The sequence below is a fragment of the Scylla paramamosain genome, chromosome 42 (genome assembly GCF_035594125.1).
Source record: "Scylla paramamosain isolate STU-SP2022 chromosome 42, ASM3559412v1, whole genome shotgun sequence".
Taxonomy (NCBI): Eukaryota; Metazoa; Arthropoda; class Malacostraca; order Decapoda; family Portunidae; genus Scylla; species Scylla paramamosain.
The window spans coordinates 5478444-5502500 of NC_087192.1; the positions used below are offsets into that span (position 1 = coordinate 5478444).

At 42.3% G+C, this 24057-nt stretch overlaps 2 protein-coding genes across 3 annotated transcripts in view; both read right to left on the minus strand.

Moving 5' to 3' along the window:
- Positions 1 to 3616: 3616 nt before the first annotated feature.
- LOC135093229 (agrin-like) lies at positions 3617 to 21767 on the minus strand. Its single transcript, XM_063992218.1, has 8 exons — positions 21525 to 21767; positions 14716 to 14880; positions 10745 to 10995; positions 9797 to 9878; positions 8029 to 8151; positions 5491 to 5689; positions 4223 to 4370; positions 3617 to 3993 (listed from the first exon to the last, which is right to left on the minus strand). Exons 1-8 carry the CDS (start codon positions 21638 to 21640, stop codon positions 3842 to 3844), a joined length of 1236 nt encoding a protein of 411 aa, XP_063848288.1. The 5' UTR covers positions 21641 to 21767; the 3' UTR covers positions 3617 to 3841.
- The window catches only part of LOC135093228 (agrin-like), a 42952-nt gene continuing 40527 nt past the window's right edge, over positions 21633 to 24057 (minus strand). For both annotated transcript variants that reach the window (XM_063992217.1, XM_063992215.1), the window contains one exon: positions 21633 to 21772. The gene's annotated coding sequence lies outside the window, so the exon portion shown is untranslated. The remainder of the gene's footprint in view (positions 21773 to 24057) is intronic.

Sequence of the window (24057 nt, forward strand, 5' to 3'; positions counted from 1 at the left end):
TGCTGGGATTTGTCGCGGTATCTCCTCTCCCCAGTAGATGGCACGCTTCTGGCGGGAGTTTTCAATACTAAGAGAACTCTACATTGATATTCTTGTTCTAGTTTATGGTTAAGGGAAATTATTGATACGCATATTGTTTATGTGGGGCTAAGTATCGAAGAGAAGAAAGATGAGAGAGAGAGAGAGAGAGAGAGAGAGAGAGAGAGAGAGAGAGAGAGAGAGAGAGAGAGAGAGAGAGAGAGAGAGAGAGAGAGAGAGAGGAGAGAGAGAGAGAGAGAGAGAGAGAATCTTACAAGTTCCATAACATTTTTAGTGCAATGGAGGATAAGGAATCAAAATAAAGCACCGGTTCAAAAGGCACATTTAATGGTTACAAAACGTCGACAGGACTCACACTGGAAACAAAGTCTGTCATGGCCTTACATTTTAGTATAAAACTCTGCTATATAGTGGCGCTGACGGAAGCTGGACAGTTATATGTACACACACACACACACACACGCACACACACACTATATTTTAAATGAGTAGGTGTTAGGTGATGACAATGACCTTTTCTCCCTCATAAACATGCACACACACGGGCCTCGACCTTTACAGTCAAGCATTGGTTATATTCCAGACGAGCGGGGGCGTGTGGGCGTGGGAGGAGCATGGGAGGGTGTGGGAGGGGACTGGATGGTGGCGAACGTGGGAGAGCGCACGATAAAGGTGAGAAAGACTGAACCTCGACTCATAAGGTACTGATACTCACATAAACACGTGTAAATTTCAAAATTTTAGCCTCTATCTGCGCTAATTCCATAATACCTTCGTGAATTTTGTAAAAACCCGCACCCATTAATAGCTCATAATTCAGGTTCCTCTTTTTATGTTCTCCATCATGAAACAGGTTCCCGTGTTATAATTTCAAGGCTGGAAAAAATGGTAATAAATTCATACACGCAATATTATTAATTTCAACCCTATGTTTAAGGATTAGATAAGCTTGGGCATGAAAAATATAACCTGTCTGTAATTTGTGCTGACTTTTCAATGAGCCTATTGCTAAATTATCTATTCATGGCGTTCAAACATTACGAGCACCCGGAGAGGAATGGATGTACTCGTATATAATAAATTTAAGTCTATTTTCTATGACCTCTTGTTTTATTTAGTTACAATTGAATTTGAAGGGGACGCTAGATTTGCATTTTTCTCTAATTTCACTTTCCATTCATCTGTGATCAAAAAAGCAGAGGAACAAATTCAAGTCTAGTTTCTCTTGTTCTCTTCTTATCCGATGCTTTGAATATGAGGGAAACGTGGAATGAATGTTCACTTTTTAATAATTTTATCTCCCATTCATTTGCGACTCCCAAAAAAACAGAGGTTCAAGGAAGGTTGGGATGGGGAATGTCTGAGTGTCTGGCCGCGCTGCTCTGCCCGCGCTGATGTGGAGGGATGAGTGAAGCATGAGTCACTATGTACAGGCGATGAGTGACCAATGAGACCTTTACAAAAACAACTTCCACATTCGCCATAGCTTCATCAAGACAGACACACTGAGACGCCTGACTTGTACACACACACACATACATTTACACACACACATTTACATACACATCCATGCCTCGAAAAATGAATGGGTAGTATTTAAATAAGACAAACAATAGTATCCTGACTAGCAGACATTCATCCCTATAAACACATACACACATACATACATACAACGTGTAGGTATTAATCATAACATGGCTGGATGGAAAATATGGATGACGGAGGAAGGAGAAAAATTCCTGTATTAGATAGGAAACACGTGTCAGGGAGCAACACCACCAAGGGGCGCCCAAGTAAACAAGTGTGACAGGCAACAGACAGGTGGTGACGGGCTCAGGACGCCGCCGATACCCTGACGCGGTGGGAGAGAGAGAGAGAGAGAGAGAGAGAGAGAGAGAGAGAGAGAGAGAGAGAGAGAGAGAGAGAGAGAGAGAGAGAGAGAGAGAGAGAGAGAGAGAGTGAGAATGTGTGTTGGAAGACCTATACTTATATGACAGACTATAGAGTAAGCAGGCTTGTGGCAAACTCGAGAAATCTCACTCCCTCAGTAGTACCTATTATTATTAGTATTTTTTGTTATTATTAAAGAATACCCTTCATTATCGCATCTCTTAAGTGTCACTGAATAAATAAATTAATAAATACATGTACATATTATTCACTAGATGCGATGCTTGTGTATATATATACGAAATGGTCTGTGGTCGTATATAAGGGGGGGATTCAAGCCTACACACACACACACACACACACACACACACACACACACACACACACACACACACACACACACACACACACACACCGTTAATGACGCACATAATACTGCCTGAATTCCACGAGCCTCGCCTGTTCCATTGAAAGCGAATGGGTATGATTTCCAAATACAGGTCACCGCTTACCCAACGAACCTGTCCTCGGCGGTGATAGTAATGATAATAACAACAGCAATAATAATAATAATAATAATAATAATAATAATAATAATAATAATAATAATAATAATAATGATAATAATAGTAATAATGATGGTAATAACAGTATTAATAATGATGATAATAACAACAGTAGTAGTGGTAATAGTAATAGGAGTAGTAGTAGTAGTAATACAATAATAATAATAATAATAATAATAAAAATAATAATAATAAAAATAAAAATAATAATAATAATAATAATAATAATAATAATAAGAAGAAGAAGAAGAAACAGCAGATGAACAAGACATAAAAAAAAAAATGCCACCACCACCACCACCACTACTACTACTACTACCCACTACTACTACCACTACTACCACCCACCACCACCACCACCACCACTACCACTAAAAAAAAAAAAAGGCCAAATAAAACAACACCTAACCAAACCAATCCAAACAAAGCACACCACCACCAACAAAATAACACACACAAAAAAAAAAAAAAAAAATATATATATATATATATAATAAAAGCACCAATACCACCCAATAACATATACCACCACCATCACCACCACCACTCGTCACAAAGGAGACTCTTCGGTGTCCCTGCGGCGTCTAATGAGCCACACTCTGCTGATCTTCTCGGGGCAGGCAAGAGCGGCTAATGGGTGACTGGATGGTGGTCGAATGTGTCACAACAACCTTCTTACAGAGCAAGACACGGCCTGTTAACTGATTCTTGGACGCTGGGATTCACTGAGGACGAGGAGGAGGAGGAGGAGGAGGAGGAGGAAGAGAAACGCAAAGACCTAATAAAGGCCATTAAAAAAAAAGGAACAGAGAGAGAGAGAGAGAGAGAGAGAGAGAGAGAGAGAGAGAGAGAGAGAGAGAGAGAGAGAGAGAGAGAGAGAGAGAGAGAGAGAGAGGAGAGAGAGAGAGAGAGTGTTCAGCCACTTTCTTAGTATATGTCGAAGAAGGAGGAGGAGGAGGAGGAGGAGGAGGAGGAGGAGGAGGAGGTTGAGTAGCTCGTGAAAAAGGAAATGGAAGAAGAAATTAGAAGGAAAAGAAGAGGAGGAGGAAAACGAGGTAAGAGAAAGAGAGAGAAGAAAAAAAAACATAGTGAAGACGGAAAAAAGAGAACATTAAGGAGAGAGAGAGAGAGAGAGAGAGAGAGAGAGAGAGAGAGAGAGAGAGAGAGAGAGAGAGAGAGAGAGAGAGAGAGAGAGAGAGAGAGAGAGAGAGAGAGATAACAGATAGAAAGAGGCAAGGAGGAGTAGGAAAGAAAGGAAGAGAAAGACGTAAAAAAGAAGAGAAAAAGTAGGAGGAAGAGGAGGAGGAGGAGGAGGAGGAGGAGGAGGAGGAGGAGGAGGAGGAATGTTAGCTGAGAGACTGGCAAAATTGAAGTCTTGGCGAGGCTGCGTGATGCACTAGATGCACTTCTCTCCCATCCACAAGCAGGCGATCCACACACCCACGAAAGCCCCAGTGGAAGCCAGGAGGGAGTTGAGGCGGCACCCACCTCAGCCCACCTGGAGGAGGAAGAGGAGGAAGGAGGAGGGAGGAGGAAGAAGGAGAGATTTTTAATAACTTCACCTCAACATCTTAACCTATTTAATATTTACGAATCATTATGTACCCATTCATCTACTTAAGTGCCTCCACATGCTCTCTTCCACCCACCTAACATCTACCAATCCATAATTACCCATTCATCCACCTACATGCCTCCACCTGTCCCCCTCACCCCCCCAAACTCACCTAGCCACAGGTTGCCGTCCGTGTGCAGAGAGGAGGCGCCCCTGGGTACCTTGCCTCTCACTGGTCTGTGGTTGTCCACCTTAAGCAGCGCCCGCCGCCACCGCCTCGTTATCCTCACTACGTGCCACGAGCCGTCGTCCACCGCGCCCTGTACACGTGCACGAATAACAAACGAACAAGCGAACGAACAAACAAACAAATAATCCAAACATTATAATAATTGATTTAACAAAGAAAAGTACGTAACAGGTTAATAAATAAATAAATAAGTAAACAAAAAAATAAGTAAATAAATGGATGAAAGGAAGGAAAGAAAGAAGGAAAGAAAGAAAGGGAGAAAAGTATAAAAAATAATTGAACAGAATGGAATGAAATCAAACAAAAGGGGAGGAGAAATAGAACATTAGAAAGAACAAGTAAATGAAGAGGGAAAGAAAGAAAAAAATATATAAAACAGAATTGAACAGAATGGAATGAAATAAAACAGAATTGAACAGAATGGAATGAAATAAAACAAAAGGAGAGGATAAATACATTAGACAGAACAAATAAATGAAGAAACCAAATAAAATAAAATAATAAAATTGCATTGAACAAAATAAAATAGAACAAAAGAAGAGAAGAAACACACAGAATTAGTACATTTATTACAATGTAGATCACTATTTTACTCGCTATCAATCAAACATTCGTTACGTGCATTAAAAAAAGAAAAAAAAAACATTTAGAACTGTTTAATACATTCTCCTGCTAAATCTATACGTCTCAAAGTAATTCATGGTGACTGGTATTCTCGCTGCAAATGTACCTGTGCCTTGGGTTACTTGCCAAATTAAATTAAGTTGTTCTATAGCAAATTTTATGCATTATAATTGAATACATGCGACACGGAAAAACTGCAAATTACATTAAACTTAAATCGCTAAAATACAGTCAACTTAATTAAACGTTAAGCCGTGTGTCTTTGGTTTATTTGCATCCATGAATGATTCTCTGCTCACTGTCTGTACCTGAATAAGCAAACATTTCCAGGTAGCCAGACAGCCAGCCAGACGGATAGGTAAACACATATCCCGACACCACCCCCAAATACACACACACACCACACACAGAAATATATAAATTCATTTGCCGCAAGATCACAGGACAAGCAAATGATATGATGCAATGAAAAGGAGGTCCTCAAACACAATGATGAAGCAAACACACACAAACACACTCTCTCTCTCTCTCCTCTCTCTCTCTCTCTCTCTCTCTCTCTCTCTCACCGTGGCTGTCAAGATGAAGGGTTTCCTGGAGCGGCCAAGGTTGAGGGCGAGCTGAGGGAAGCCGTCCACGAGAGCCAGCGTCAGGTACTCCCACGCCTTACCACGACCGCTCCGCCCGCGCCCCGCCCACAGCAGTAGCCCTGTGCCGTCCTCCGCCCTGAAGCTCACCTCCAGCACCCCATGAGGCCGCCCGTGAACTCTGCGTAGGAGAGAATGTTTAAAAGATGAGGAGGAGTTGTAAGGAATAAAGGAGGAAAACTTGGATTTAATTTCCTCTTCTCTTTCTTTTTCTTTTCCTTTTCTCTTTTTTTTTGCATTCATATTTGTTTCCTTTCTTTTCTATTTTCTAATGTTCGTTTTGTGATTTTTTTTTCCAGGTTTTCTAAATGGGAATCTCCGTTTTGCTTTTTATTTTCCAGTTGTCGTTAACTTAAAGTGCATTAGTGATTCTCTTTGATTTTACTCTCTCTCTCTCTCTCTCTCTCTCTCTCTCTCTCTCTCTCTCTCTCTCTCTCTCTCTCTCTCTCTCTTTCTCTCTTTCAAGCGTAACGTAAATGCAACACCGAACTGTCTCTTGTCTCTGTGTTCGTGAATTAATGAAGCCTCGACTGTCGTGTTGTGTTTCCCTGACAGCAATGTGTGTGGGATCTGCGTTCGTAAACCCACGTAAAAACACACACGCATGAAATTACTTTTACGTATTTATTTTGCACTCGATACCTTGTTTTCGGTATTTTCTCTATGATTTTTAGTGTCTTGAGCAGCTGAAGACGGGAATGGTGTGTTTTTTGCACGTTCTTAAATGAGATGCCTTGAGTTGCTGCAGTGATGTTGAGTGAGAGGAAGAGAAGGAGGAGGAGAAGGGAGGAGGAAGGGGAATATTAGAGGTAAGAGATGGCGACTCTGCATCTTCCAAAATAAGCTGTCGTTGTTGTTAGCTCCAGTATATCTTGTAGAAAAAATACATAAGAACATAAAGCGATGAGACCTACACGTGGCATTCCTCGATAGAAAAAGATAGAAAAAAAAAGTAAATAGCTAGAAAAGAAAGGCGGAAAAGATAAAAATACCTTACACAAGATCGAAGCAAGTAATATCTGTCCACTGCAACCACTCTCGTCCCAAATGGAGTGTATCCTTTTCTTACGCTTCAGGGAGGCCGGTCAGTGGTGCAAATAGAGGAAAAATACTAGCTAATTTGCCGTTTCCCTCGAAAAACAAGGACATAAGTAGATATGTAAATAATAAAATAAATAAATAAATAAATGAAAGTAAAAAGAAAAGATACTCCAAAATGTAATATCACTGAGTACTCTCGTTAATTAGTCCCAATACGAAAAAACGAAAGACTCTAACTGACCCTCTGACTCGCAATTAACCGCAAATCAATTGTCGCTTGTAAAATTTGAGGGTAAAAAAAAAAAAAAAAAAAAAAAAACTGGCTCTTACATAGAAACCTTTACATCATTACCTCGCATGGTGAACGAGCTCCCCGTCCTTCCTTCCTTCCTTCCTTCCTTCTCCTTGTCTGTCCGTCCGTTCTTTTTTTTTTTTTTTTTTCTGACCTTCACAATGTCTAAACTTCCTCTCTCTCTCCAACTTTCCCAACTCTCATTTGCTTATTTTATTTGTGAGTTAAGAGAAGGAAAGGGAGAAAGAAAAAAAGACCAAAAAAATATGGAAAAAAAAGGTACCTAATTACCGCTGAACGGGAAACAAAATAATGGCAATAATAGCTATCAGTTTGCACTTTTATTTTCATCTACGTTTGTGTTCATTTAATTTTTTTCTGGACTTTAACGCTTTCTTGGAATAATACGGATGTTTCTACAAGGCGGAGAAAGATTTCAAATAATCACTAGTAAAAAAAATCATGAAAAGAAAAGCGAGAGAGAAAAAAAAAACAAAAAAACAAGATATCACAGTTATTTTTTTTTTGCGCGTTCACAGTTTTTTTTTCCGAATAAGAGAAAGGTTTTCACAGTACAAGGAGGAGGAGGAGGAGGAATATTTTAAGCGTCAATCACTAGCAAAAAAAAAAAAAAGAAACAGAGAGAGAGAGAGAGAGAGAGAGAGAGAGAGAGAGAGAGAGAGAGAGAGAGAGAGAGAGAGAGAGAGAGAGAGAGAGAGAGAGAGAGAAAACTGGGAAATACAAAATGGAGAAGAGGTGAAAGCAAAAATTTAGCACATATATAAAAAAAATCGAAACAAAATTTACATGAAACAAAAAGACGAAGAAAAAAAAGAAAGAAAAAAAAAAGACATCATATTCTCTACGTGCAGTAAGAAACAACAACAAACAACAATAAAAACCTGGGAATAGAAAACGGGGAAGGAGTGAAGGCAGGAATCTTTGGGTGGACACTAAAAAAAAAAAAATAAATAAATAAAAAAAAATAAATAAAAAAACATCCACCACCCAAGGAATGCAGAAAAAAAGAAAAAAAAATCGAAACAAAAAACGGAGAAGTGAAAGTAAAAATCTTTGGGTAGACACGTGGCGGAGCGGAGAGGAACCCACGAAGGAATGACACTGACCTCTCCTGCACGCCATCGACTTTCTGGTGCGCCTCCTCCAGTAGCTGCTGCTCCACCTCGTCGTACTCCAGGTAGTCATAGTCAGGGTGGCTCCAGGGAACGTGCAGGCCGCTCTTGTTGGACCTGCACAGAGAGAGAGAGAGAGAGAGAGAGAGAGAGAGAGAGAGAGAGAGAGAGAGAGAGAGAGAGAGAGAGAGAGAGAGAGAGAGAGAGAGAGAGAGAGAGAGAGAGGGAGGGGAGGAAGGTCAGGATGAGATATTTTGGTTTGAACTGAACGTGAGAGAGAGAGAGAGAGAGAGAGAGAGAGAGAGAGAGAGAGAGAGAGAGAGAGAGAGAGAGAGAGAGAGAGAGAGAGAGAGAGAGAGAGAGAGAGAGAGAGAGAGAGAGAGAGAGAGAAGGCTGCTGAAGATAGAATGACCTAGCTATCTTGTGTGTGTGTGTGTGTGTGTGTGTGTGTGTGTGTGTGTGTGTGTGTGTGTGTGTGTGTGTGTGTGTGTGTGTGTGTGTGGACATGGCCAAGACAGAAGGGCAGCCGGCCGTGCAAGGAGAGTAATTACAAGAGAAGACCTGCATGCGAAGACATAAGTGCGGATCGCCAAGTTTACGTGTGCTGCCTGAGAAGTTGTACGAGTGGCGGCGACGCACGGGCGAGGAAGGCGGGAATGGAACTAGATAAGGAAAGAGAGCAGGAGAGCGGGAGAGCAGGGCGGGGATAACTCCTGGATGTGGACGTGACGTTAGAGGCAAGGCTGCTGGCAGGGGCTCACGATAAGAAATGCGGAGGTTATCTTGGGAATGTGTGAGGATAGATATGTGGTTAAGTAATGTGGAGATAAATGGAAACACATAAATTGACTAGTAAAGGGTATTAGGAGTCAGGAATCGAGTAAATATGCAAAACGAGACAGATAGTTGAGAAATAGAGAAGTAAAGAGTATTAGGAGTATGGAGTCGGGTAATCTAATGGGGAGAAACGGAGAGGCGGGAAATAGATAAGTAAAGGGAGTAAGGAATGAGGTAAACTAATGTGCAAGTAAAAGGGGAAGAACATATTGGCGTGAAATTGACTAGCAGAGATTATTGGGAGTGAGGAAATAATTTGAAATCTTGTCCTGTACGTAATGTTTACAAGCGATCGAAAATAATAATAATAAAAAAAGTAAGAAATAGAAGAATAGATATTTATTACAAGGTTATTTCAAAGAACACCATGGGCCTTGAAAAAGAAACCTAAATACTATGCTAATACAGGGAAGTTATCAATAAATATTGCACTCGTATAATCAACACTAACAAATAAGAAAAACCCAGTACATATTAAACTCCTCTTGATATTCTAATATTTTACGTGCAAACTAGAACAGAAAATGTAAACTTATTCATAAATACAGTAAATTACTTGTTACACACACACACACACACACACACACACACACACACACACACACACACACACACACACACACACACACACACACACACACACTCTCTCTCTCTCTCTCTCTCTCTGCCCATCTATCTATCTATCTATCTATCTATCTATCTATCTATCTGTCTGTCTATCTGCTTTCCTCCTCTTAGTCAACACACGCCTACTGAATTGGTAAGCAGATGAATACAGATTAGATAAGCACGTAAGTTAATCAGTATGGTATTTAATCAGTCAGCTAATGAATAACTTAAATAATCTTCACTATGCTTTCCATACAATTTTTCGTCATACATCATACAAAAACCACAGAAAGTCTTAATTCCACTCGGGACATACTTGAGCGCCAGCTGGCCGGGGTAGAGGACGGAAGTGGAGCCGTCGAAGTGGATGGGTTGGTCCAGACTGACGCCCACCAGACCTGAGGAGGCGAGGGGAGGCAGCCGTGAGGTAGGTGGAGGTGATGGCAAGGTGAAGGTTATCTATCTATCTATTGAGAGAGAGAGAGAAACACTCAGAAACACCATCAACATCAACAGTCATGCAGTGGTGTCCATATACGAGTTTGCATGACGGGCCTTCCCACTGACTGGCTGACTGACATCTGCCGCCGCCTCTTCCCCCACGACGCGGCTCATCATTTTATGCTTCAGTTTTTCCGACAAATGATCATTAAAACTTGGCCCTAAAAACCCGAGTAGTCAGTCGTGCATTAGTTGAGCAAATTGGATGAGGCTGCACGATTTTTATGTCCCCGTGGTGCGGTGTGTGTGTGTGTGTGTGTGTGTGTGTGTGTGTGTGTGTGTGTGTGTGTGTGTGTGTGTGTTTTATTCATTTTTGTTTTCTCTTTTTTCTTTTCAGTTGTGTGTTGATTTTACTTTTATTTTTATTCGTTTATTTATTTTCGTGTGTGTATTAGGTGGTGGTGGTGGTGGTGGTGGTGGTGGTGGCGGTAGTGGAGTAGTGATGGTGACGCTATAACAACAACAATTAACGCCACCACCACTACTACTACTACTACTACTACTACAACTACTACTACCACCCTCCTCCTCCTATTTCTACCACCACAAAGACAACCACCACTACACCACGACTACCTCTCCCACAACAAACTCCACAACTTCTACCACCACACCACCACCACAACACAAACATCACCAACAAATAAAACAAATGAAACCACAAAAATAAATAGAAATAACAAATAAATAAAACACCAACACACACACACACACACACACACACACACACACACACACACACACACCCACTCAATCAGCTTACTTTTCTGGCAGAGTTTCCCGGCGAACATGACGGGGCAGCGGCAGGAGAAATTGCCGAGGGAGGGGACGCAGAGGCCGCCGCTGAAGCACGGGTTAGGGTGGCAGGGCGGCCCCACATACAGCCCCACGTCCCGCTGCTCCGTCGCCGCCTCCGTCAGTCTCGGGTACACTACGTCGTTCACCAGGAGTCTCTGCAGCGCGCCGTCTAGCCCCACCAGAATGCCAGACTCACGATTGACAAGGTACCATAGTCTGAGGAGGTGGAGGAATACAAAGGAATACAAAGGAAAAACAAATAGCAACACTCCCCCCCACTACTGTCTGAGTGACAATACTGTAGATTTTGAATTAGAGACAAAAGAAGGAGGAGGAGGAGAAGAGGAGGAGGAAGATGAGTATTACATGAGATCTTAATACGCTTACAAATAAATCATTAATACATATTTTAACATTCTTGCATGATTACTCGTATTTGGGAACTGATTCTGTATGACTACCTCGCAGGGAGATAAGATAGCATACAAGTCTTCTCTGCAACTAGCACTTCCTGAAGGTTGCAGGAATAAAAGGAGAAAGATGGGCACTTGGAGAAGGAGGAGGAGGAGGAGGAGGAGGAGGAGGAGGAGGAGGAGGAGGAGGAGGAGAAGGAGGAGAATAGTACAGCTGAATTCCCTCTACAACTATCACTTCCTACAGCTTGCAAACGAAAAGACTGGGATGATGATGATGATGAGGAGGAGGATACGAAAAAAAGGAGGAGAAATCTAAGGACTGGCAGGAAAAAAAGGAGGAAAAAGAAGAAAAATTAAGAAAATGAGTGAAGCATAATGACAAGAACAAGGAATACAAATAATATTCAATCGTCTTTGTTGTTGAGTCACGGTAAAGTCGTCTGAACCTCAAAGCTGTACACGAGAGGCTTTGATCTCAATCGCCGTAGATGGCAGCCTTTGATCCCATAAATCAGGTTCCGGCCGGAGAAGAGAACACAGCGCCGATCCCCGAAGCAGGTGGTTGCGTTGGCCCGAGCATTGCGGTGCCGAGTGGTGCCCGCGTGAGGCTTAGCAGGTCACTGGTTTGTGATTTCGAGTCCTCGTCTGGTCCTGCACCCTCATCTCCTTAAGCTTTTGACTGCTATGGCTCCTTCGTAGCTGAGTTAAATGGACTTGTGCGAAAGTAGATTGTGATGCTGAAAACTAACATCCAGAGAAAGAGGTGATCGAGTGTTTAATAAAATTTGTGTATTTTCACTGTAATTTTTTGGTAAAATGATCAGATTTTACTCATATAAGATGTAAAGTTTAATTAGCAGGTCAAAAAAGTTAAACTAAGTTAATATTTAGTTAAATCTTGGTGTATTTTCAGTATAGTTTAATTTTTGCTCAGTAAAATAACCAAGGCTTATTCATTTAAGATAGTGTCATTAGCATCAATCGATGGTTTAAACGAAGTTAATATTCAGTAAAATTTCTGTGTATTTCCTAGTGTGTTTAATTTTTGCTTTATAAAATATGCTAATATTATTCATTTGAGATAATAAGTGTCATTAGCAAGAATAAAAGGGTTGCGCTAAGTTAATATTTAGTGAAGATTTTATTTATTTTCAGTGTAATTAAGTTATTGCTTCTTAAAATAACTCAGGCTTATTCATATATGATAACAAGCATAACTTCAGCAATAGAAGCCTTACGCTCCATCTTACAATAGCTTTAACTGAAGCACAATCTGAACTTTGTATATGCTCTACCGGTCTAAAGTCGGTGAAGGTTATAGAACATTCAATAGTTATATATAATTTAATCGCAAGTATCTCAATAACTTTTTAAAAATTGCGGTGGTAAATAGTACCCACAAATATTTCGCTTTAACTCATGCTTAGTCTTCGCTCACCAGGAAGTATTAACCGCTAAGTATTTGTGCTGGATATTCAGATTTACAGCGAAACGCGAGGAACTAAAGGAGTAAAGAAGTTAATAGTTCTGGGAAGCACATTCGCGGGAGAGGAAAGGAAAGGAAAAAGCCGGTGATGAATAGGGAAATTGACTGCTATGAGGAGGAGATTATTCTGGGAAGGCGCTTTTATACCGGAGAGAGAGAGAGAGAGAGAGAGAGAGAGAGAGAGAGAGAGAGAGAGAGAGAGAGAGAGAGAGAGAGAGAGAGAGAGAGAGAGAGAGAGAGTACACATGATTAATCCTTCAGAGGTCAGAGATACATAGTCTACCTTCAAATATTATAAGACACAATAAAACAATACCAAATCTGTATCTTATTGAGCGTTGCTGCAAGATGAGGGTAAGTCTTTACTCTCCTGTACAATCTCTCGAAGGGCGAGTTTCATCAGGTAAAGTGAATGAACTGTCCACAACTTTTCTCAAACTACCCGACTGACGAGCTCACTTGAGTGGTGGAGCTGTAGAGCCTCTCAAACTAATCATGAATATCTAGTAAGCCAATTTTAACGAGCTAAACTGGCGCTGTGGGAAGACTAGAAGGAATTTATTGCTGCAACACACCTGACGAACACCTGCCCCACTCCTTGACATGGGTGGAGAGGCTTCGCGTAACAGTGTTTTGCTTGTCAACTTGTACCAAGGACTAACTTACATATTTTCATGTCATTACCTCTTGCCTTGGCGAGTGACTATTTTTGGTCGAGGTAAGACGCTAGCACGTTTAAGAACACATCTATAGAGGAATGATGGCAAGTCAGTTTTCTTAAAGGTGTAAGTCCAAGGAATAGAACAATCTCATGACTACACAGCGGATCACACACCTCCACCTTACACTGTCTTCTGCTTCTTCTTCTGTTACACCTGTCATGTGGTAATATTGTATGAATAACTGCAATTCGCTCCTGTTTCGCTCTTTGTTTCGTTGCTTCATTTCAGACTGTGAGGCGAAAAATGTTATCATAGAGAGTATGCCAAATTAGTTAAGCTCTAGCCACTCCTCTGTTCACTCCTCAGCTGCTGTCCCTTACCGAGTAGAGCCTTATGTTGAGACTCCATAAGTGACTTCATTCCTCACCACGTGAATATCATCTAAGGGTCCTTTTTCCAATTCTGTTTTGTTGTCCTTGGCCAGAGCTCCTCTTACGCATGAAAAATGTCTTCCAAGTACAAGCAGTAAAATAATAAAGATGATACAGTTGTTCTAATCATGTTAGTTTGCCTTTAAAGATGATAATCCGAATGATAAACAAATAAATATAATAATGATTGTTTTACTCATAACGTCATTGCAATTAAAAAATAAATAAATAAATAAAATGAAAAAAAATAAAAATCTCGGCCAGACTTGACAGCAAAGTAACATCGAAATCGAGAACACACACATCGCATATATTTTTTTTTTGCTTTTTCTTTATTTTTATTCACAATATTTCACAATTCTTTTTCCCAACATGTAGATTTCCATTTTTTTTTTAATATTTATTCTCTATATCCCCCCCACACCGTGAAGAACTTGCCACTTGTTTCCGGTAGAAAAACAAACAAACAAACAAACAATAAAAAACAGCGAATACTAACATGTCCATGTATATTTTTTTTCTCCACTGTTAATGCAGATCCTGTCGTGGCGTTATCCCTTCAGAGACTGCCAGGACTGTCATCACTACTGCCTCGTCTGCTTCACTTACTTGCAAAGGCATTAATATTATCACCGTGGATAGTAGTGGTGGTGGTGGTGGTGGTAGTGGTAGTGGTAGTAGTAGTAGTAGTAGTAGTAGTAGTAGTAGTAGTAGTAGTAATAATAATAATAATAATAATAATAATAATAATAATAATAATAATAATAATAGTAATAATAATAATAATATAAAAAAGCGTGAGAGAGAGAGAGAGAGAGAGAGAGAGAGAGAGAGAGAGAGAGAGAGAGAGAGAGAGAGAGAGAGAGAGAGAGAGAGAGAGAGAGAGAGAGAGAGAGAGCCCATTAAGATAGAGAACAAGAGGTACAACAGGTGTAACTCACTTAAACCCGCCCAGGTAAACAGGAGTATTGAGGTGGAGGACTTGCGGAGGGCCTGGGGTGGAGGCGGTGACAGGGGGCTCGTCGTTCACCTGGAGAGTGGCACGCCCACCCTCCCACGTGGCCTTGACCCGGTGCCACGCTTCCAGCCGCAACGCCGCCGCCGTACTGAGGGAGAGAGAAGCGGTGAGGGCGAGGCTGGGGAGGGAGAGGAATGAGGTCACAGTGAAAGGACATTCTACTGTTTATCTCTTTCACTAATAGACTATTTTTCCCTCAATTACGTAATATTCTTAGGTATTTTGTATTGCAGTCCATTATAGTGATTAACCTCCTATCTTGAGCTGGGAGAGTGCGAGAAAATCGGAAGGTGTCACCGTGGAAGGTTTTTAGAACATAAGAACATAAGAAACAAGGGAAGCTGCAAGAAGTGACCAGGCTTACACGTGGCAGTCCCTGTACGAAATATACCTACCTATTTCCACCTATCATCCCCATCCATAAACCCGTCTAATCTTCTCTTAAAGCTCCCTTATCCTTCTAAGTGTTCGAAGATTCTCTCCCATATACACCTTCAGAGTTTTATATATTTCTGTACTGCAGTCTCTCGTAGTGCTGCGCAGCTTAGGAAAAGAGAAAATTAAAGCTTAGGAAAAGAGAAAATTAAAAGAAAAATCGGGAAGGGTATTGACCGTCACCATAAAAGGAGGTTCTAGTGCTGATTTCTTTCTTTATTAGAAGGCTTTTCCCTCATCTACAATTTTTTGGGTAAGTTTTGTGCCGCAGTCTCTTATAGTCTTCTGCTGATTGGAAAAAAATAAAAAAAATAAAAGAAAATCGGGAAGAATATTGAGCGCATTGAGTGCCACGATGAAAGGAGGCTCGAGTGCTTATCCTTTTCACTAGTTAGATAATTTTCTCTCATAAACACCGACAAATTTTTAGGCATTTTCGTACCGCAGTCTCTTACCAGTGTTCTGCAGCTTGTAAAAAGGGAAAATTAACCGTATATTCTCTTTTTCTTCCGTGTGCATGCAAACATTTACAGTGCCTTTCCCTTTTACTGCCTAGACGATCTTCTCTCATGAATACTTATAATGTTATGCAGCTTAGAATACTAGAAAATTACAATGCCCATGCAAACATTTTCCTACAGTGCACGACATATCAAGATAATAACAGGAAAAAGAGTTATAATGAAGGTTTAAGGAAAAAAATCTAATTGAGAGTAAAGGGATGAAACGAGAGAGAGAAAAAAAAATGCAAGAGTTTGTATTCAAGAACCAACGAAACCTGGACGAAGGGTAAAGAAAAAAAAAAGATAACCAACGTATCATAAATAGTGAAAGAATAAAATGTCAAAAAAAAAAAGAAAAAGAAAAAGAAAAACTAAATGATAAAGGAAAACCAAGACGTAGGATAACAAAAAAGATGAGAAACGCACGTACAAGGAAATTTAAACGTCGGAGGAAAGCTAAATAAAGAACAAAATCCGAAACGAGAATAAAGCAACGATAAATAAGCGAGCAAGAAAAAGAAAACTCAGGAATTAGAGGAAAAATTAGAATGCAGATAAGAAACGCGAACAATAAACTTAAGATAAAAAATGTCAAGAATGAAGGTCTGGTTAAGGAAGCAGAGAGAGAGAGAGAGAGAGAGAGAGAGAGAGAGAGAGAGAGAGAGAGAGAGAGAGAGAGAGAGAGAGAGAGAGAGAGAGAGAGAGAGAACTTGGTCATGGGGATTATGAAGGAAAATTAATAAGGTGAAGATGATACACTGACATAACTCTTGAAGAAAAAGGGGAAAAAAAAAGAACTAAACTACGAGGGAAAAAATATTGGTGGAAAAAAAGGGAGGAAATTACGAGGCGCCGCGAAACTTCACCATAACAAGCGACAGAGTGTGATGACTGAAGACACACACACACACACACACACACACACACACACACACACACACACACACACACACACACACGGTTCTGATGCCACTCCAGCAGACACCATAAACAGACAAACACACAGACAGACATGCAAGTCTTCTCATTCACGCACACACAAAAAGAAACGCAAGAAAGAAAAACAAACACAAGTTATCTAGTCTGACTTCCTCCTCCTCAACACACACACACACACACACACACACACACACACACACAATTGGCAGTCGTCTTCATGCAATAACCTTGTCCATTGTGCATGATTCTCTCTCTCTCTCTCTCTCTCTCTCTCTCTCTCTCTCTCTCTCTCTCTCTCTCTCTCTCTCTCTCTCTCTCTCTCTCTCTATGCCCCTCGCTCTTGCAATGTTTCTCACTCTCATTCCTTCGGTCCCTCACGTTTGCACTTCCTTTATTTCCTCCTCTTCCCCCTTCTTCTTCCTCCTCCTCCTCCTATTCCCTCTCCTCCACCTCCCCCTCGTCCTTTGCGTGGCGGTGACGAGACATCAGTGAACACGTTACCCGGAAGGAATGTTGACTTACTTTCTCATCGAGTTTCTCTTCATCACGCCGAGTGTTTAATTCCACGTCTCCTTGAGCTTCTTGGTTCATGTTTTTGCGCTCCCTCGTGTTGTCGCGGCCCATTCCGAGGCCTTGTTTTGCCTTCCTTTTATCGTGGTGAGAAAGTTGAGAGTGCCGTGAGAATAGAGAGTTTACTTGCGCGATATTAAGTGAGATGGCGAAGGTGAGGGGGTAGGAGGGGAAGGAAGAGAAGGGAAGGGAAGGGAAGGAAGGAAAGGGAAGGGAAGGGAAGCAAGCCAAGGGAAGGGGAGGGGATAGAAGGAAAGGAGGGAGAAATATAAAATAAAGGTAAAGTATAATGACAAGAAGGGGAGGGGAGTCCGTAAAATGGCGAAGGAAAGAAGTAACAATTGTGAAAATAGGAAAAAAAAGGGGAAAAAAAATAAAATTTTGATACGAGATGAACCGGAGGGAAGGTTTGGGGGGGGGGATAAGTATTAAAAGCAGGTAAAAGATAATGACAATAACGGAACACAGTCAGTAGATTGGAAAAAAAAAGGAAGTAATAGTTATGAAAAGGAGTAACGAATATGAAAAAAAGACAAACTGGCGAAAGAAGGTGACGGAACTGTAAAAAAAAAAAATAAATAAATAAAATAATAATAATAAAAAATAAATAAATAAATCTATGAGACTGGAAGTTGGCAGGAAGACAGAATAAGGGCGTTGTAGTGTTTAAGAAGGAAAATACTGAGAGGAACCAGGAATAAGAAGAGAAAATAAAGAAAGTTGTGAGAAACAGTAAAAACAGGTATAGGATACAGGTGAAATGATGAGGAAAAAAAGGAACGGCTGTGAAAACTAGTAAGCTTATGACTGAAAACAGGAAAAAGTGAGAGATTAAGATATGAAATGGTGAAGAAAAGGAGAAACATATGGAAGACAAGTGAAATGGATGAATAGGGGTGAACAAGAAGGAAAAGAAGGATAACATATGAAGAAATATAAACGAAAAAGAAAAGCAAAAAAAGTAAAATAGTATTATATTAGGAAGGGGGAAATAACTATCGGAAAGGAGGAAAAAATGATGAAAAAAATCAATAACACGTTGGGAAAAACATATAAAGTGAAATAAAAGGAACTGGAAAAAAAAATGACGAATATAATATTTTCAGGTATGGTTATATATGATTCTCACCTTCAGTTCTGTTTCCGTTTTCCTTTCTTTCCTCTCTCCCCCTTTTCATTATATAATTTCCTTCCCTTTACCCTTCCTTATCTATCGATCTAAAATCTTTTCCATTTTTTTCTCTAACGTATAATTTAAGTTTTATCTGTTTTGCATTTTTTCTCTCCTGCTCATCTAATCATTTCCTCTTCCTCCTGCTCCTCCTTCTCCTTTATCTCTTATCTCATCTAACCATTACTCATTTCCATCTTCTGATCTCTCATTTCCTTCCACACTTTGATCCTTTTCACCTTTCCTCTCCTTCGCTCCAATATTATTACTTTTCCTTCCCACGTCCTAGGATTTATTCTTTCCCTCCTTCATCAATCAACTGTTTCCTTCACGTCCACCTCTCCTCGTTTCCACCACGGGTTCGTAAACATGGGTAATAGACATTCATTATTATATAGAGTAACAATGTCTTACTAATTGATAACACCGCAGAGGAACCAAATCACCACCTCTCTCTTTCTCTCTCTCTCTCACAGACACACAGCTCACCTGCAAATCCTAACACACTGCAAGGGGCGAAATTGCTTAGTTCAGGTAATACCGGGTCACGCCGCCGCCACACACACACACGCACACGCACACGCATTAGACGAGGAACATAAGCTTAGGTGTGACTTACGCCCACGAGCAAAATGAGCGTGTTCCCTTTGATGCCCCGCAGGTTGCCGCCGTCACGCTTGCCTCGCCGCCTTATCACTTCGGCAAGCTCGTAAATTGTACTCATAACGATAAAGATACTGTTAGGAAAAGAGAGAGAGAAAAAAGAGGAGAGAGAGAGAGAGAGAGAGAGAGAGAGAGAGAGAGAGAGAGAGAGAGAGAGAGAGAGATGAGAGAGAGAGAGAGAGAGAGAGAGAGAGAGAGAGAGAGAGAGAGAGAGAGAGAAGGGGGGGGAAACTGCCGCATGTTGCTTTTGCTTTTTTTTTTTTTTTTTTCCTATCCGAGACTGTTCTTCTTGCCTTAGTATGACTATTCTGACTGCATGAATATTACTTTTGTGCAAATTTTATGCATTACACTTCGTAAATCGTACAGGGAGACGACTGTAAGGAGTGCGAACCGTTTTAAAAAAAAAAAAATCATATATAGTGTCTAGTAGATTATTATATTATGCAAATTATAATTCTATGTATAGGTTCCACGTGCAGAGGGTATAATATAACCCTAGGCTAAGACATAAACCAAGCCTCGTCTTTCCCCATGCAACGCAATAACGAAATTCCCTTAAAGTTTACGTAAAATTAAGCAATAATGTGCTGCTCTGAGCGACTCCCGGCACCAGGCAGTCACCATGAGAGAGAGAGAGAGAGAGAGAGAGAGAGAGAGAGAGAGAGAGAGAGAGAGAGAGAGAGAGAGAGAGAGAGAGAGAGAGAGAGAGAGAGAGAGAGAGAGAGAGAGAGAGAGAGACGAACACCCGGAGCAACACCCTGACACCCCATATACCTCAAGCCTTCCAGGAACCTTCTAACACTTGGCAGCATCACCATTGGGGGAAGCTTCTCCGTGTGGCAATTCATGTCTAAGAAGGAACTTTCCGACGCGTGGGCATCATCTTCGTCTCTCTGTAGCACCTCGAGAGATTCCTCCTCCTCCTCCTCTTACTCCTCCTGCTGCTGCTGCTGCTGCTCTTAACTCAAGCTGCAGGAGTGAGCAAGCCCATGGTGGTGTTTGTTGTTAATTACTGTTTCTCTAATGCCAACACATCTCGCGCGCGTGGCAGGCACTCCGCCCAACCGAAATCACGTTTTATTCTCTGCAGGATGGCATAAATCGCATGCACACAGGACACAAACACCGACCCGTACACCTACACACCCACCCATCCACACACACACACACGCACACAATCACGAATCATGAAGCTTCCAGTGTGCTTCCCTCTCGTTCTCGACCACGACATGATTAAACGGAGCAACAAATCCTCTTCCCCGGTCGCCAGCCAGGAAATGAACCACGATATTAGACGCGAGGCAAACCTCCTGCGCGGCTTAACAATGTGTCGCTTGAAATATTAGCACAACGCACGATGCTGCTGTAACTTGACTTTGCTGAGAGAGAGAGAGAGAAGAGAGAGAGGAGAGAGAGAGAGAGAGGAGAGAGAGAGAGAGAGAGAGAGAAGAGAGGGAGAGAAGAGAGGAGAGAGAGAGAGAGAGAGACGTGTATTTCTGCCTGTGCCATTTTCTGGGTAAGAATATACAACAATAAGCAGAGGATGGAGGTAGGAAATGGGATTGAGAGCACGGGAGGAGGAGGAGGAGGAGGAGGAGGGAGCAAAGACCATTTCTCAAAACGGAGCGCAAAACGAGAGAGGGAAACAACGCAAGTGGTTCCCTTGATGACCGCCTCGCTATATAGAAAGTTGACTACCCTCCACGAGAGAGAGAGAGAGAGAGAGAGAGAGAGAGAGAGAGAGAGAGAGAGAGAGAGAGAGAGAGAGAGAAATATTCGATCTACATATGAATTTCGTTGGAGAAGTGAAAGTTTACCTGTCCTCACCTGTTTGAATGAGGCAATTAGTCGGTGTTTACGTATGATATAACTCCTCTTCCTTCCCTTCCTTCTCTCCTTTCTCCCTCCTTATCCATCTTATCCTCCACCTCCTCCTCCTCCTCCACCTCCTCCTCCTCTTCCTCCTCCTGCCTTTGCCCTCACGAAATCGTCAGCGAATGTGGGAAAATGACTGAAGAAATTTCCTCCCACTCCTTCGCTAAATAAACACCAACTGTGTGTGTGTGTGTGTGTGTGTGTGTGTGTGTGTGTGTGTGTGTGTGTGTGTGTGTGTGTGTGTGTGTGCAGGAAGCGAGCCTCATCTCAGTTCTCCGGGGAGCGACGCCTCATTAAACGCTCGTAAATTAGGTTCCTGCATGGACCACACACACATCACACACACACACACACACACACACACACACACACACACACACACACACACACACATACACACACACACACACAAGCACTCAGACGGACAGATAGACAGACAGACAAACAAAGACACACAAGCAGACGGTACAGACAAATAGACACACTGACAGACAGAAAGACAGATCGGGAAGACAAATAGAAGACAGAGAAAGACAGAAACACACACACACACACACACACACACACACTCACGTGAGGTTCACCATACTGGAGCCTGCGTGGAGGCGAAACTGAAGGAAGCCCCCAGCCAGGTTAAGGCTGAGGAAGTCCCCTCGGCGCGCGGGGCCCTGGGCGGCGTAGAGGAGCATGCCGTGGGGGGCGCGCGCCAGCACCCCACACCTCCAGGCGGATCGCAGTCACCTCGCTGTCCAGACGCGGCAATGCCAGGTACCCGCTACCCTTCAGATCCACCACCGGCCACGCCTCCTCCGTCTCAGAGTCTTGTGGGAGGAGGAGGGGGAAGAGGAGGAGGAGATAAAAAGAAGTGCTGGATATTGAAACCGGAAGGAGGAATAACAGGGGAAAATCTTGTAATCAGAATTTTAGAATTTTATAGAAGGAGGAGGAGGAGGAGGAGGAGGAGGAGGGATGAAAGAAGTGCTGGACATTGAAAGAAGGAGAATTGAGGGTAAAAATAATAGGTGAATAAATCAAAGGTGTAAAAGTAGGTAAATACCAGTAATTTCCTTGGGTGACAGCCTCTTCCGTATTAGAATCTTGTAGGAGTAAAAGTAGAAGTGAAATCAGTAAGAAGAATTGCTGGACATTGAAATACTAAGAATGAATGGCAAGAAAAAGCATCGATGAATACATTTAAGGCGTAAACTTAAATATTAATGATTTTCTTGGTGATGCCTCCTACGTCTCAGAATCTTTTAGAAAGAGGAAGAAAGAGGAGTGAAGTTAAAGAAAAGAATGTGCCATTGAAACAGGAAGAAGGAACGAGGCTGGAAAAGAACGGTGAATATATTAAAGGTGTAAAGGCAGGTAAATATCAGTAATTTTCTTGGTGATGGATAGAATGGATTGAATCTCCCTTACATTCACGTGAAATATGCGTGTGGATCCAGGTATGGACAGAAGAGGGAGAGAGGGGAGGAGGAGGGGCACTGCAGATAGGGAGGGAAGGGAAGGGAAGGGAAGGCAGGAACACTAGACTGATAAATTTACTGTCGTTTTTAATTTCCATCGGCTTTTATGGCGGCGAAATATGCAACGTCACCGCGGCTTTGGCACACACACATTTCGCGTCCTGCCTGCGCTAGTGTGCCTGGCTCTGATGGCTCGCCGCGCAGGGCACCGTCCACACCTCATCACAACGCGCCAATACCACCACGATCATTTTTCACCTATATTTTTTATCTTCCATTTCCGGCTATTTATACACATGCGCGTCGGGTCCGCAGTTTATAGGACAGAATAGGATACCACCGCCGGCAGACAGACGGCCACGCGGACACGCAGAAAAAACAGGCCACGCACAGAGGCGCTGCACACCTAATTGCATCATTACTTATACTTCCCCGTCCCTTCCTCCCCTTCCACCCTCTCCCGTGGCAGCGATCAGCCCTCCGTCAGTCCCACCCCGGCGTTCCCTCTCTCTCTCTCTCTCTCTCTCTCTCTCTCTCTCTCTCCCGTCCTCCAGAGCTGGCAGTATATTCAAAGCCCCGACTCATGAAATACCTGACAACGGTGCGGGGAATATATATTTATTTTTAATACTAAAATATATTGCAGGGTGAGATAAAAAAAAAGTGTAAGGGCATGACACAGGGAGCAACGGTACATAAATAACGAGTCCAAAATGCGACGTTGACACACACACACACACACACACACACACACACACACACACACACACACACACACACACACACACACACACACACACACACACACACACACACACACACGAAAGCAGGCCAGCCATTCTAACGTAACGAAGGACGAAAAGTAATACCAAAAAAAGACACAAACAAAGAAAATGGGAGAGAACAGTTCTGCTGAGGCTGGCGACTCCAAACTTACACGCTCAGAGAACTCTCCTCTTCCTCCTCCTCCTCCTTCTCCTCCTCCATTTCTTCCTCCTCCCACTCTTCCCTTTTTCCTATTTGGACTCTTAGTTCTTCGACCTCTTCCAAAAGTCAATAACGGAGCAGGTCTGTGTGTTCGTCTCTCTCTCTCTCTCTCTCTCTCTCTCTCTCTCTCTCTCTCTCTCTCTCTCTCTCTCTCTCTCTCTCTCTCTCTCTCTCTCTCTCTCCTAGACTGTCTCTATGGGTCCTCATCAGCCTTCCTCACTCTCTCTCCTCGTCTTCAATTGGCTCAAAATTCCGCGGCATCTGAGCTATGAGTTATGATCGCCTCCTCGCCAAGCTTTTCACCCCCCCCCCCCCGTGCAGAGTTGTAGCGCGTGGCAAGCAAGACCTGCTGCCTCCTTCCCTAAGTGCCCCAGAAATGCAGAGACGACAAAGGGCAGGAATGAGGGTTGCCGGGGAAGGGGTGGGGGGAAACTACATACAAGAGGGAGAGAGGGTAAAAAAAAATAGGATTATGAATGGGAATGGGAATCTCTTCCAGAGGTCCAGACTCCTTCATGACCCATTTTTGTTCCAGTGTTTTCCAGACGCTCGCCTCGTTCCAGCTCCAGTTCCCAGGTTTGCTTCTCTCGAGTTGGTGGGAATGCTGGAAATGCACTTCCTCCCTTGGCTGCCAGTGGTGCAGATTT

Bases quoted from the DNA above. Each gene is read 5' to 3' on its own strand.
- LOC135093229 (XM_063992218.1), bottom strand. From the start codon at position 21,640: ATGCTCCTCTACGCCGCCCAGGGCCCCGCGCGCCGAGGGGACTTCCTC. The intron at 10,996-14,715 runs GTGAGTTACACC...CCACCTCCTCAG, and splicing joins GTTTACCTGGGCGGGTTTAA to ACTATGGTACCTTGTCAATC. The intron at 4,371-5,490 runs GTGAGAGAGAGA...GCACGTGTACAG, and splicing joins CCTTCATCTTGACAGCCACG to GGCGCGGTGGACGACGGCTC.